A 12319-nucleotide genomic window follows, 5' to 3' on the forward strand; every position below is an offset into this window, starting at 1 on the left:
TAGTTTGGCTATAATGGGGCCCGAGCCCCACGAAAGCGACAAACAGAAACAAACGACAGCAGCTAGCCTTAAACCAGAGTATTTCGCGATTTGACAGGCTTTGTAGAATAAAGAAGGCTATGCTCAAGCACGAGTATCATGCACAGGATGGTACCATTTGCAGGCTTGTAAACACTCGTGCTAACTTCGCGAGCACCGAACAACTCAAAGCCGTATAAAGGTACCATCGCGAACATGCTGCATGTGTCTGAGGCTTGTCGCTTTCGTTTGTTTCTGCTTCTAGCTCTAGTGGGACTCGGGCCCATTATAATCTTTGAGTTGAACACGAGCCGTTACCCGAATGTTTGGCGATACTGGTCGTCATGAACCAGAGCATTTGACTCGGAATCATGACAATCGGGTACATCATGGTGTCACGGGACTCTCAGTGCGAAGTTGTGATGTCATGTGACGTCACGGTATCAACAACGTTAATAGATCTAGCGACGTCCTCAATTTGAATCGACTTAACCCGGTGAGTCACGTGACGTCACGGGGTCACGTGATGTGACATTACTTGACAGCATGTCTTGACATTATGACGTCACGTGACGATGTGACACATGGCTATTCATAGTGCCAATAAAAAAGCGCCGCAAAAAACCAGGATTTATTATACATTGGAATTCTGTATATGACGATTTGATCAATACGTAGAGGAATACACTTGCCAATTTTTTATTCCCAAATAATAAATTTGTAATACTAACAAAAAAAAATTACCGTGAACCGTTTTGAACCGGTTACCGTTATATTTTTTTCCGGTTCAGTTCCGGTTCAGTTCCAAGATGGCGGCGAAGATTTCGGTTCGGTTCAGTTCCGGTTCGGCTAAAAATAACGGTTCTGTTCCGGTTTTCGGTTCGGTTCGGTTCCGGTTCGACACCCTGCTCCCCGCACAGGTTCGAATCCTGTTGACTGCGCAAACATTTTCTCTTTTTTTAAGAAGACAGATGGGATGGCAATCGATGTGAGCATGGACGCCGGACGGACAAGGCTAGACCCTAAGGAGCTTTGCTCCTAAAATGGGAACCCTGGAGCAGGGGAAGAGAGGGGTTGTCCATCTCATTTTTCTCCTGCTCCTGGGTTAATATGTCTGTCTTAAACGAGCTCGCCTGTACTCTCACTTCAGTTTCAACATGACGCTTCTTGTGCCTGCAGTTGGCGTTAGTAGAGTCTCACTTAACTGGAGCGCTGACTAGGCCTGATTATGTCTGCTTTCGGGCATGTACGTTTCTAGTTAATGTTGGGACAGTTCACGCCTGCCTGGCCCCTTCGCTACATATGTAGAAAATGTCCCCGAAAAAAAATTTACAAAATTTTTTTTATCTGAAAAAAAAAAACAAAAAAACTATGCATCGCCCAAAGATAGCGCCTGAACTAGATGCCAAGGTTTCAGTACGAACTAATGTTTTATTTAACAGAACCAGTGTTTCTGAAAATTTCAATGGGAAAATGGGGCCCATTTTCGGGCATTTTCAGTTTCTGGTGCCATAGAGCTCCATCTTTTTGAGAGCTCCATTGGCCATCATTTTCGCATTGAAATTTTCAGAAAATCACTTAAAATTTTTGAATAAAATATTGGTTCGTGCTGAAACCTTAGCATCTCGTTTGCACCTTTGGGCTGAAAATGAGCAATTGGCAATACATAGCTTTTTAGGGGCGAAGCTCCTTAGGGTCTAGCCTTGTCCATCCGTCCGGCGTTTGTGCTCATATCGATTACTGCCTCCAGGATCGGCCCACTTTAAAAAAAAGGACAGTGTATGCCCGCACAAGGGTTTGAACTTAGAACCGCTTGCTTACGACGCAGACATCTTAACCACTCCAACGTTGCATGTAGCCGCTCAACGTCTATACAGGAGAGGGCGCTGCGGTCAAATGCGTATGTAATCGCGTTAAACTTTGCATGCATTGGCTCAACGTTTATAGACGAGAGGGCGGTGCAGCCAAATGCTCAACTGCGTATATAACCACGATCCATACCACACATTTTCTTTTGTGATATGGACCATTGACTTAAGCGGTAGAGATGTGTTCCCATGGCTTCTAGCGGATTCAAGCTGATCCGCTAGAAGAATTATTGGCTCTGCATTTCACCGACCATAAAGCAGTAATATTGAAGTCAAAACGCAACCCGGAACTCAGCACTAGCTATGAGCAATAAAAAAAAAAATCAGCACTTCCTATGAAGAATAAAATCAGTATCATCAGCACCACCAGAGCTTCGCCCCAATCAACATCATTCACCACGTGGAGATGCAGCCTCTTTTTTTTTTTTTTTGTGGTAGAAAGAAGGTTGTAAATTTGTTTTTTGGGACACCCTGTATATATTCTCGTCGGTTGTAAGTTTTATTTTTTTGGTGGAGAGGAGTCAGGATGGGCAAGAAGCAGTCCTATACTTTGGTTAAGTTTGATCGGGACTGTGCATTCACTTTTAAGTCAGAGCTTCGTAACTCCAACTTCAATTGCACCTGCCATCGAAGCAGTTGAAATGGACAAAAGTTTTTAAAAAAATCCCTAAAAAGAAAAAAATTGTTTGTTTTTTTTTAACATTGGGACACGCGTGTCAAAAAATAAATTTTATGCAAAATCTTTTTCATAGCATTATTGATGGTGAGAGATTTATTTGAAATTCTCCGCGGAAAGTCCATGATGTCACGGAATGGTCGTTCGCTCAACGAGATAGTCATTCGCTTTGTCGACCTCGACGTGAAGGCGGAGCTGATCCAGCTCTCCTCCACGTGCCCGAAATGCTGTAAGAGAAAGCAGCTGGAAAGGAGGTGACTACTAACTAAATCGCCGTCTAGCCCCAACCGTATTGCTCTAAAATACTTTCTTTTTGCGTAAAAAGAATTTTTTGAGACGCATGTCCGACTAAATTGGTTAAAATTTTTCTTCTTTCTTTTCAGTTTTTTTTTATACTAGGTGATACTCTTTGATCTGAAGATTGCAATGATACTGTCACCGACCGATTTTTCGGACGCCAATAATTCACACTTGTTAGATATTTCGGACCTAAAGGAGGAACCGTAACCTATCCTATAGAAATGGTGCATAATCACGACCGACGTTTCGGACAGCTTGAAGTCTGAAAGTGTTATTTTCTTGCAAAATCATCGCGAACAATCAGTGAGAAACACCACCGTGGAGCCGTAGCACAGGCGACACTATGCTACGGCGTTTTTTCTCTAGCTGCGCGTCTTTATCATCATCGATGTTACCATCTCGCTTCGTTCATTTGCCGTTCTGCAGTCATGTGCTCGCACCTCTCATCTCAATCTTGTCTGGGTGAATCGTGTTTTCGGACTATGCTGCCTCAGACACGTCATGGCCCCATCTGCTCTTCCGTGAAGTACCGCTAAGAAGCGCAGAAAGTACTCGACCATAACTCTAGAAAAGAAGGCAGCCATTCTCGAGCTAATAGAGAGTGGCCTAACGCAAGCGGAGGCGTAACCTCAAATGAGGCACGAGTGACGTCTTCTTTAAACCCGCTTAAACGGAACAAGGCAAGTTTTTTTTATCTGACGATTATTCGCACTGACCTATGATTCGGACGTTTTCCAGTCCCTGCAGAGCACTGAAAGTTTGTCGGTGATTGTACGCCTATAAGCAATTCGATGCAGCCAAAGCAATAAAGAGAACAAACAAAATATAAAGCTCGGCAATGTGCTAGTACCTCCCGAGGTAATGCTCTTGCGGGCTCTGCAGGTACGCGCATAAATTATAATATTAATAATTATAATAAGAAGGGCAGCATGGTTGCCACCACCACCAATCTCAGACATGCTGCTGTAATCACTGAGACAGTGAGAAGGGTCTTTGGAATGCCCGGCCTCAAGCTCCATGCCTTCTGCCGAGTTTTGGCTGCGCATGCACACTCAAGGTGCGTAAGACGCTGTTGTTGAAGGTGGCTGATGCTCCCCCTGCCATTCTCACCTTGTCAGGGACTGTAGGTATCAGTGCTTGATGTAGACCAAGAGGTTAGCCGTTACAATGTACATATAAACTCAGAAATAAACGGACTGAGCAATATGGTATATTTCCGCTAAATTTAGTGGGAAAGCTTCGTGCTAGATTCAGCATTTAATGTTTTTGCAACGCACATAAAGCTCAAAAGATCAAAACCTGCCCTATAAAACACATTCTGCATTAAAAATGCTGGCTAGATGCAGGTCGCCACTTGATGTAAGGGGTTCCGTTGTATGCATCCATCTACTGAGCCACTAAACAAGCTACATTTAAAGCATCAACTGACAACTCCAGTTGTCAGCTACACTTGCAGCATCAGCACTCTACTCCCTGATTGTCAGCTAAGCTTACAGCATCAACACTACTCCCCGATTGTCAGCGACACTTAGAGCATCAACACCCTACTTCCTGATTATCAGCTAAGCTTAGATTGTGAACACTCTATTACCTGATTGTCAGCTAGGCTTAGAGCATCAACGGCCTAATCTCTGCTTGTCACCTTATCTTAGAGTATTGATACTCTATTCCGCAGTTATGTTGCGGACAGCACCATTTCGTTGCCTAGTGCCGAGCGGGTGAAATTGGCAATGGTTAGGATTAAAAAATGCAACTTCCTGAGTGATAGGGTGTCAGGGATCTCGCTAACTCTTTTAATGCTTCTGAAAAACTGAAAAGCATTTTCTGCGGTTTTGGGCAAAGCTTAAGGCTGAGCTTAAGCTTAATTAATGACTTCAAAGAATGAGATGGCTGAAGTTTTTTTTCCTCGGAAGCATAGCCCAGACTCCCCCGGTGTTGTTGCTTACGAAGTGGCTGATTGTTGAAACACTGCATGGTTATACTCTGCCTCTGAAGTTTGGTGCTGTGCCACGTTGTACGAGGTTTGAGCCATGGGCTGATTCTCGACGCACAAAAAGCGCTACATCTGGGATACACAAAAGAGAGTCCAGGAAAGATAAGAGTACTCCTTCCCAGGTGCTAGAATTGCTCCTTTACCTCGCACAACACAGCACCCAAACGACGAGATAGGTGAAGCGAGTCGCCTCCCGATTAGAATTGACCCGCCCCCCTCTACTCAGCAGCGGAGTCGACGACCTCGAGCAGTCCCAAGCAGCTTTCCCTGGGGTCCCTGGGGTCCCTGGCGCCCCCCCTGGTGCTGCAGGACCTTCCCAAGGGGACCCCGGGGGGGGACCTGGTGCCTCCCCTGCCGGGCACAGTGCACGCCGCCGCACCCCCGGCCGTCGTGCAGGCGGACAATGCGCGCACTCCGCCGCCCCCGAGTCCGGAGCACGTGCTGGACATCGGCTTCCCCTTCCGCACCACCACCACGGGTCAGTGAGAAAGAGTTTGGATTCACAGCTTTCGACACTTTCTATGCTAACCGGGCATTCAAGACTGGCTTGATAGGGAGCACCATCTTACGCTAGGGTGACCACCTTCCTGCTAGCAAAATGCGGGACACGCGGGGCAGGGGGGACGCGGGAGGGGGGGGGGGGGGGTAGAGGAAATGTATTAACACGGACACCATGAACCGAGGCTGTGTTAACAGAATTAATATCATTTGCTGTTTATACACCTGCTAATTGTATTGCAGCAACTAAACTCACATAATTTGCACTCCCAGTGATATATTTTTCATGCCAAATGTGTTATTAAATGTGTCGAAGTTGAAAACATAAAAAATGGACTTTAGCAGAGCTCACTGCATCAAATGGAAATAAACAACAGTAAATCTCTTTCGGGTTATTTTTTTCTGTCAATTAACGCTTACTTGTATCAACATGGACCTACACAAATTTTTAACATTATGTTCTTTTTCGACCGTCGTGAGTTGCAGGCTTTTTACTTCTGTAACTGTCTTCCCTAAAAAAAAGAAAAAAAAAATCCATGGCAACCTTTTCGCATTGGCACAGCAATCTGAAAATAATTGCAGTATCTTATATTTAAACTTTTGGCGAGCAGTGTTTCTTACAACATTTGCCACCAAGAGGAGAGGCACGACGGAGCATGCACGTCGGTTCTCCTGCAAGAACGACGGTCGCTTCCCATAATACTTGGATAGAAAATGGTGTATACCATTGCGATTCACACAATTACCAGTGACCTCTGCGCTTCCCCGGGCCCCGTTGTTCAGCAGCACCTTGAGTTGCAGAGTGAATTTTACGACAGTATGAAACGCGGGACATTTTTGAAGATTTGGAAATTTCTTGCGAGACACGGTATACGAGCCCTGAATGCGGGACAGTCCCACGAGTCGCGGGACGGGTGGTCACCCTATCTTACGCGGAACTGTCGCGACTCTAATTACAACCCACAGCCGCAGTCATCGGATCGGACCTCGAACGTCCGAGTGCCTGATTGTGACACCCCACCGTAAAATCCCAAGAGAGAGCCGACCTAATATCAAGAGCAAATCGGCTGAGAATATGGAGTGGGCTAACTTTCAATGTACAATCAAGAAAAGTTGAAAGAAATTGCTATTTTTAGGTCGTGCTCCTTCCAAGCTTGTTATGGAGGCGGGGGGGCAACGAAGCAAAGATGACTACTTCCCAGTCAGCAATGTTCGCTTATATCCCACCATAGCGAACTGTCCACATTTACACCGAGGCCATCATTGTTCCCAACACTACTATTACCAGGGGTGGGCTAGCTTTCAATGTTTAAAAACATATATAGCAAATCAAGCCATAAATAGGGGTAGGCTATCTTTCAGGGGTGGGGCATCTCTTGGGATTTTACGGTAGTACCACTACTGCTGAAAGTGGCAAATAATAAAAGGAAAAGATGTGTCATTTTAGATGCATCCTTAGCCAGCAAACGGTGAGATCGTGTGCGTCCATCTGTAAGTGACCTGGCAATTTTGGTCTGTAATTAAGACGTAGTACATATGTCATGTTTTATTTTTGTATAATTGCTTCGGTGCCTGGATCGCGACCGCTGATTTAGGTGTCTTAGTGCTCTGCAAGCTGTGTTTACAACTTTTTTTCCCGTGTCACCTTTTCAACATTGTTTCTGTTGAAAAAAATGAATGTACTATTGTTATTATTATACACCGATCTGTTTTCGCACTAAATTTAGCGGTTTTTCCCGCTGTATAGTATCTAGCTGGAAAACTCGAATAGTTATACACCAATTTAATTAAGTGGGAAAACTTCAATTAAATTTGGAAGAATAAAATAAAACATCAATAATTAACGCCTCTGTTTTCAAAAGTGCCATTGAAGATTATTTTTTCTCCCAGGAACCAGCATTTGTCATATTTTTCGCCACTTTTATGTATCTTTGTTATTGCCCACTCCTTTCTGTAATGCCCCGTAGGCCTCGGAAGTGTCAGAGTACCTAAATATAAATCGAACTAATTGATCCAATTTAACCCACAGTCATCACTAATACTTTTTCGGGCAATGCATGCAGGCACGCGTGTTTTTCAAACCTGGCCCATAGTCTGTTGCAGGTTAAGAAAGGTGTCGTAAAGCTCTCTGGCCACCCTGGTTTCCTCGTCTCCGGCGTCTCGAGTGGAAAGAGGGCTTTGTGACGGAGCTTGTCCTGGTTTTCTTAACCCGCAACGGGTGTGCCCTGGCCGCTGGACAGCTTCTCGATCTTCGTCGCAATTTCTCCGACAGAAGAAACGACAGAAGCGCCATCCACAGAGGCGGCGACGCAGGAAGTGTCAACATCGCTGGACCTGCTGACGGACTTCTGCCAGCCCGTGACGGTACGAGAGATCTCTTGGAACTGGACGCGAGCTGGAGAGGTGGCCGTGTACCCGTGTCCAGGAGGGGCCAGAGGTCAGTCGCGCTCTTGCCCCACACTTCCTCCAGTTCGGACCGAAGTTCCGTTCAATCGCATAACTTGGGCTTGTGCCGGATCTTTCTCCTATGGAAGGCATCTTTGGGTGTTCAGGAGACATCTGTGGTTGACCGGGAGTTCCTACTAATAGGCGCAGGAGTGGGCAGTCTGGCTAGGCTATGGTCCAAATGGAAGCCTCAACTGCCCCCTCTAATTTGTTTCCCAAAATGGAATATCTTGTACTTCCTCAGTTACGCTTCAAATCCTCAAAATTAGACTTTTTTTTATGTGAAACGAGGATGGTTACGAAAACAGAATTGCAAGACACTCGGTTACAAAAGACGGCACGTAAAGGAGGATACAGTTTTTGAGGTTATTAGTAGTGCAAAAGATGAATATAAAATTTTTTTTTTTTTTAAATAGAAATAAAAAAGGAAAAAAAAATTGCAACTTGGACATGTTGCACGCAGTTGCATCTAATTCTGTTAACTAAGCTGAACCAGGCATGCACCCTAATGCCGTTGACTGGTTATACTCGGCCGTATAGACGCTCATTTTAATTTGTGGTCTGGAGCAAAAAAATGTTCTTGGGTTATATAGCATTGATTTAACGGTACGAAAAATTGGGCCCATTGTCCCCTTTGAAGGAGGATTCCAGCCAGAAGCAAAAGATGAAAACATGCTGGGGGCTGTGCCTCTGTGCTGCAGGGGATGCTCGTTGGCAGTGTGGAGTGAATCCGGTCAAGTGGCTGTCGGAACGACCCGATCTCAGTGGCTGCAACTCCTTTTGGGTTGGGGACCTGGAGAGGAGGGTGAGTGGATAATTTCTATTGCTCTCCGTTTCCATAGCTCCGCTGCTCTTCGCTCAGCAGAAAGTACATTAATTTCACACTTTTATGAAACACTATGCAAAGTAATCTATATGTTTAGTTCACCGATAGTAAATTAAATGTATACTTTTCTCGTGTACTCCTCAGTTGCCAGAATGAGTTGACATGCATACTGCGCAGCTAAAGTTTGAAGTATGCTAGAGGTATGGTAAAAGTATATTATTGAAAATGTACTGTTTTATAAAAGTCGTCTAGTTTTAGTGTTCTGCTTTTTGCCACAAGGCGATGATACAAGTGGGCGTTGCAATAACCGCCTGCCGGATGGCAGGAGCCATCCTAACAGCAACTCCTGTCGTGACACATCACATAACATCAGCCCCTGCCTGTTCAAACCTCGGCGCTATTATTAGTCGGCGCCAAAAATAGCGCCGATTCAGTCGAGGCAGTGCTGATGGGGCACTGTGTTAATGATACTATATAGGTAGTGCCACATCAGTGCTACATTAAAGTAAGCGTTGCTCCTAATGTCTTAGCGTGCAGCTTTAGAGTGACATCAACCGACACATTTCAGTTGTGGCTCGTAGATTGTGACGCCATTCTGGCTGTGGGAAACACTGGAGGCGGCAGAGTAGAACCTGTGGCCAGCTTGTTGTCCGCAAGGCGAAGCTTGAGCGGAAGGGACAATGGCGACAGATCCACGACGGGGTGTCGGTGGTGAACCTGGCGAGCGAGCTGGCGCAGAAGACGCGGGTGAAGGTGCTGTACGGCGGGGACCTGCTGCACACGACGAGCATCGTTCAGCAACTACTGTCCAAGATGGAGGACAAGCTGGACCAGGCGCTGGACAGCTACCAGCGTCAGCAGGTCGTCGAGGAGCTCATGAACGTGAGTCCAACTCTGTCACTTAAGTTTGGCTGCCACTTCTGGACGCTCAGAAAAAGGCCTAGGCCTGTCTCTTTGGTTTATCCCGTGACGACGCATGATGTCGTGGTGTGACACGACATAGTGGTCTTGCGTGCATTTCAGTGTCACATGACCACTAGTAAGGCGTGTGACGTTACGTCACATCACAGTGTCGCATAACGGTGCGACATCCCGATTTTTCGTCGTGGTGTCACCTGACATCAAGGGATGTCACGCGAGGGAATTCTAGATCACCTCGCAGTGCCACGGAACGTTTTCACGTGAGAAAACGTCAGTGGGAACAGCATGCTGGCGTCGTGGTGTCGTGCGTGTGACGATCGTCTTGGAAGGTACATCCAAGGCACGTACGCGAAAGTGCCAACAGCTGGTGCTTTTAAAAGACAACTGCTGTTGGTTTTGTCCTCGCGAGCTGACCTGTCCGAGGCTGCAACCCGTTGCCTTCTCCGCCTCCAGTACGTGGTGGACTTCAGCAGCAACCTGCTGGAAGAACACCAGCGCAGCTCGTGGGGAGACCTGCCTCCGATGGAGCAGCGGGCGGCTGCATCGTCACTCCTCGAGGGTCTGGAGCGCAACGCCATGCTCCTGGTGAAGAGCCACAGCGCCAACATGAACTACAGCCGCCTGCAGAGCAACATCAGTAAGCACCCTTCACCCACTCTCGTGGATTCCTTTTTCACCTCCACCACTGCAGTGGAAAAGACTTGCGGAGCATTGTTCCCCCTCTACCTGGTAAACACTCGTATATACAGCGAGGCATTAAGTTCCGCTAGTTGGTGCATAATAATAATAAAATGGTAAAACGGCGCTGAAACTACCGAGGACACAAAGATGAGACAGTACACTTTGTATCCGTTATTCTTTTCTTTATGAGTAAAAACTTTCTGACAACCTTTTAAGAACTACTTTGCAGCAGAAAAAGGTTGTCCAAGTGACCCAGCTACTTGGAGCAACCGATGATTTTGGTCAAATCATCAACAGCAGAAGACAAGTTGACATATTGTTCCTGGATCTATCTGAGGCATTTGATAAAGGTCCCCACAAGAAGCTTCTTTTAGAAGTGAACGCAGTTCTTAACTTACACAAACTAGTGAAATGATTCGCTTCACACCTGGAATGGGAAGAACAGTATGTGTATTGCGAAGGCTATGAACATAATATGATGCATGACTTTGGGGTGCCCCAGGGCTTTGTGTTGGGACCTTTGCCTTTTCTACTTCACAATAATTATATTTAACTAAGAACATAGATGTCAAAAACTAGATTATTTGCGGACAATTGTGTTTTATACAATGATATATTCTGAGCAGTTTAAACAATTGCTTAGAAAAAATACTCGATTAGTACTAATGGAATTAAATCACTCAAGAACAGCGTCAATGTGCAATCACCCGCAAAAACCTCCCGAGGAGTTCTCATACATCAATGATGGACAATTAGTTGAAAAGATTGAAGAAGGGCTAAGCTTGAGATTATATTTTAATAATAAACTACCTTTTACGGGATAAGCACATTAGGGAGTTTAAGAATAAAATGCGTAATTTTAGCACACACACTAAATTTAGCGTTTGCACACGTTACACAAGAGAGCTTTAGAATAGCGTTTCTTCGCCGCGACACAAAACCCAAGCATCTCACGCTTGCAACACCGCCAAGGTACAATAACAATTCTTATTTCACACGCAAAATGCTGTAACTTGAGATAAAAAAAAAAAAAGAAAATAGAAGCTTTTGCTCCAGAGTAACATTTTAAACTTGTTTAAATATGAAAAAAGGATGCAAGCGGTCGACCGGTCAAGGTTGCATCCGTCGCCTCGGCAAGAGAGGCCTCGTGTACCGGCCTTCCGCACACCGTACCTTTGCCGTCCTCTATTGAGAATTGCTGTTGCGAAAAGGCCACCGACATCGTGCTCAGGACAAAACCGCCAAGGTGGCCGCGTTTGGTGAGCACAGGTAGAAGATGGCAGCTGGGAGCTGGCATTTTCTGACTGTGCTCGCCTTGGCTTTAGCCAACCTCTCGCACATCACGAATCCTTCTTAAAAGAACGCAAAGACTCTGCGCATGCACAGAGTTTCTTAAAAATAGCGCCTGAAAAGCACGAAACGAAAATAGCGTTCAGTGGAAGCGCAATGGCGATGACAAACTCCCTATTAACTCTGCTGTGGCAGAAGTGACCCAGCAGCTTTAGTCTTTGAAGCGTCTTCTGATGTTTTCTTCATCTAACACAAAACTGACTCTTTAGAAAACTTTATTACGTTTTTTTTTAGAATATGTCCATGAATTGTGTTGGACTCATTGACGAAAATCAACGCCAATAAGATAGAAAATATACAAAAAAAAAGTGGTTAATTTTCTACAAATACGACATGCTGAGTTCAGCATTACTGTGGCAGAGACAACTGCTCAAGTTGAGTGAAAGAGTGGAGGTACATAGATTGAAGGTTAATATTACAAAATATATGAGCTTTTCAGGCCGCCTAAACACCCATTCTTGCCATGCGCATTCATTACTGGAGTATCCTGTTCGACTCGACACATTCGAGTATTATAATTTTTTTCTTTGATCCATGGTTGAATAGAATGCCTGCATCCCTAACAAATTCAGGCTGAGTTGACTACTACTTTATTAATAAAGCTTGGACTTGGGTTTGGGCTAGTTGGTTGTACATTGATAGACGTGCTCCGCTGCAAAGTTCTACAGAACAAACGTGTGACCAAAAATCAATTTTTGGTCACCCGTTTGTTCTGTAGAACTTCACAGCACAGCGCATCTAAA

General features: G+C 45.3%; 1 protein-coding gene across 1 annotated transcript in view; it reads left to right on the forward strand.

Moving 5' to 3' along the window:
• Positions 1-12319, forward strand: part of LOC8025406 (latrophilin Cirl) — a 47754-nt gene that overhangs the window by 9123 nt on the left and 26312 nt on the right. Inside the window, exons 4-8 of the mRNA XM_042289255.1 lie at positions 5085-5333; positions 7626-7790; positions 8500-8603; positions 9315-9506; positions 9999-10182. Coding sequence (XP_042145189.1) covers positions 5085-5333; positions 7626-7790; positions 8500-8603; positions 9315-9506; positions 9999-10182 — 894 coding nt within the window. The remainder of the gene's footprint in view (positions 1-5084; positions 5334-7625; positions 7791-8499; positions 8604-9314; positions 9507-9998; positions 10183-12319) is intronic.

This window comes from Ixodes scapularis, unplaced genomic scaffold (assembly GCF_016920785.2).
Source record: "Ixodes scapularis isolate PalLabHiFi unplaced genomic scaffold, ASM1692078v2 PGA_scaffold12__126_contigs__length_90152505, whole genome shotgun sequence".
Classification (NCBI taxonomy): Eukaryota; Metazoa; Arthropoda; class Arachnida; order Ixodida; family Ixodidae; genus Ixodes; species Ixodes scapularis.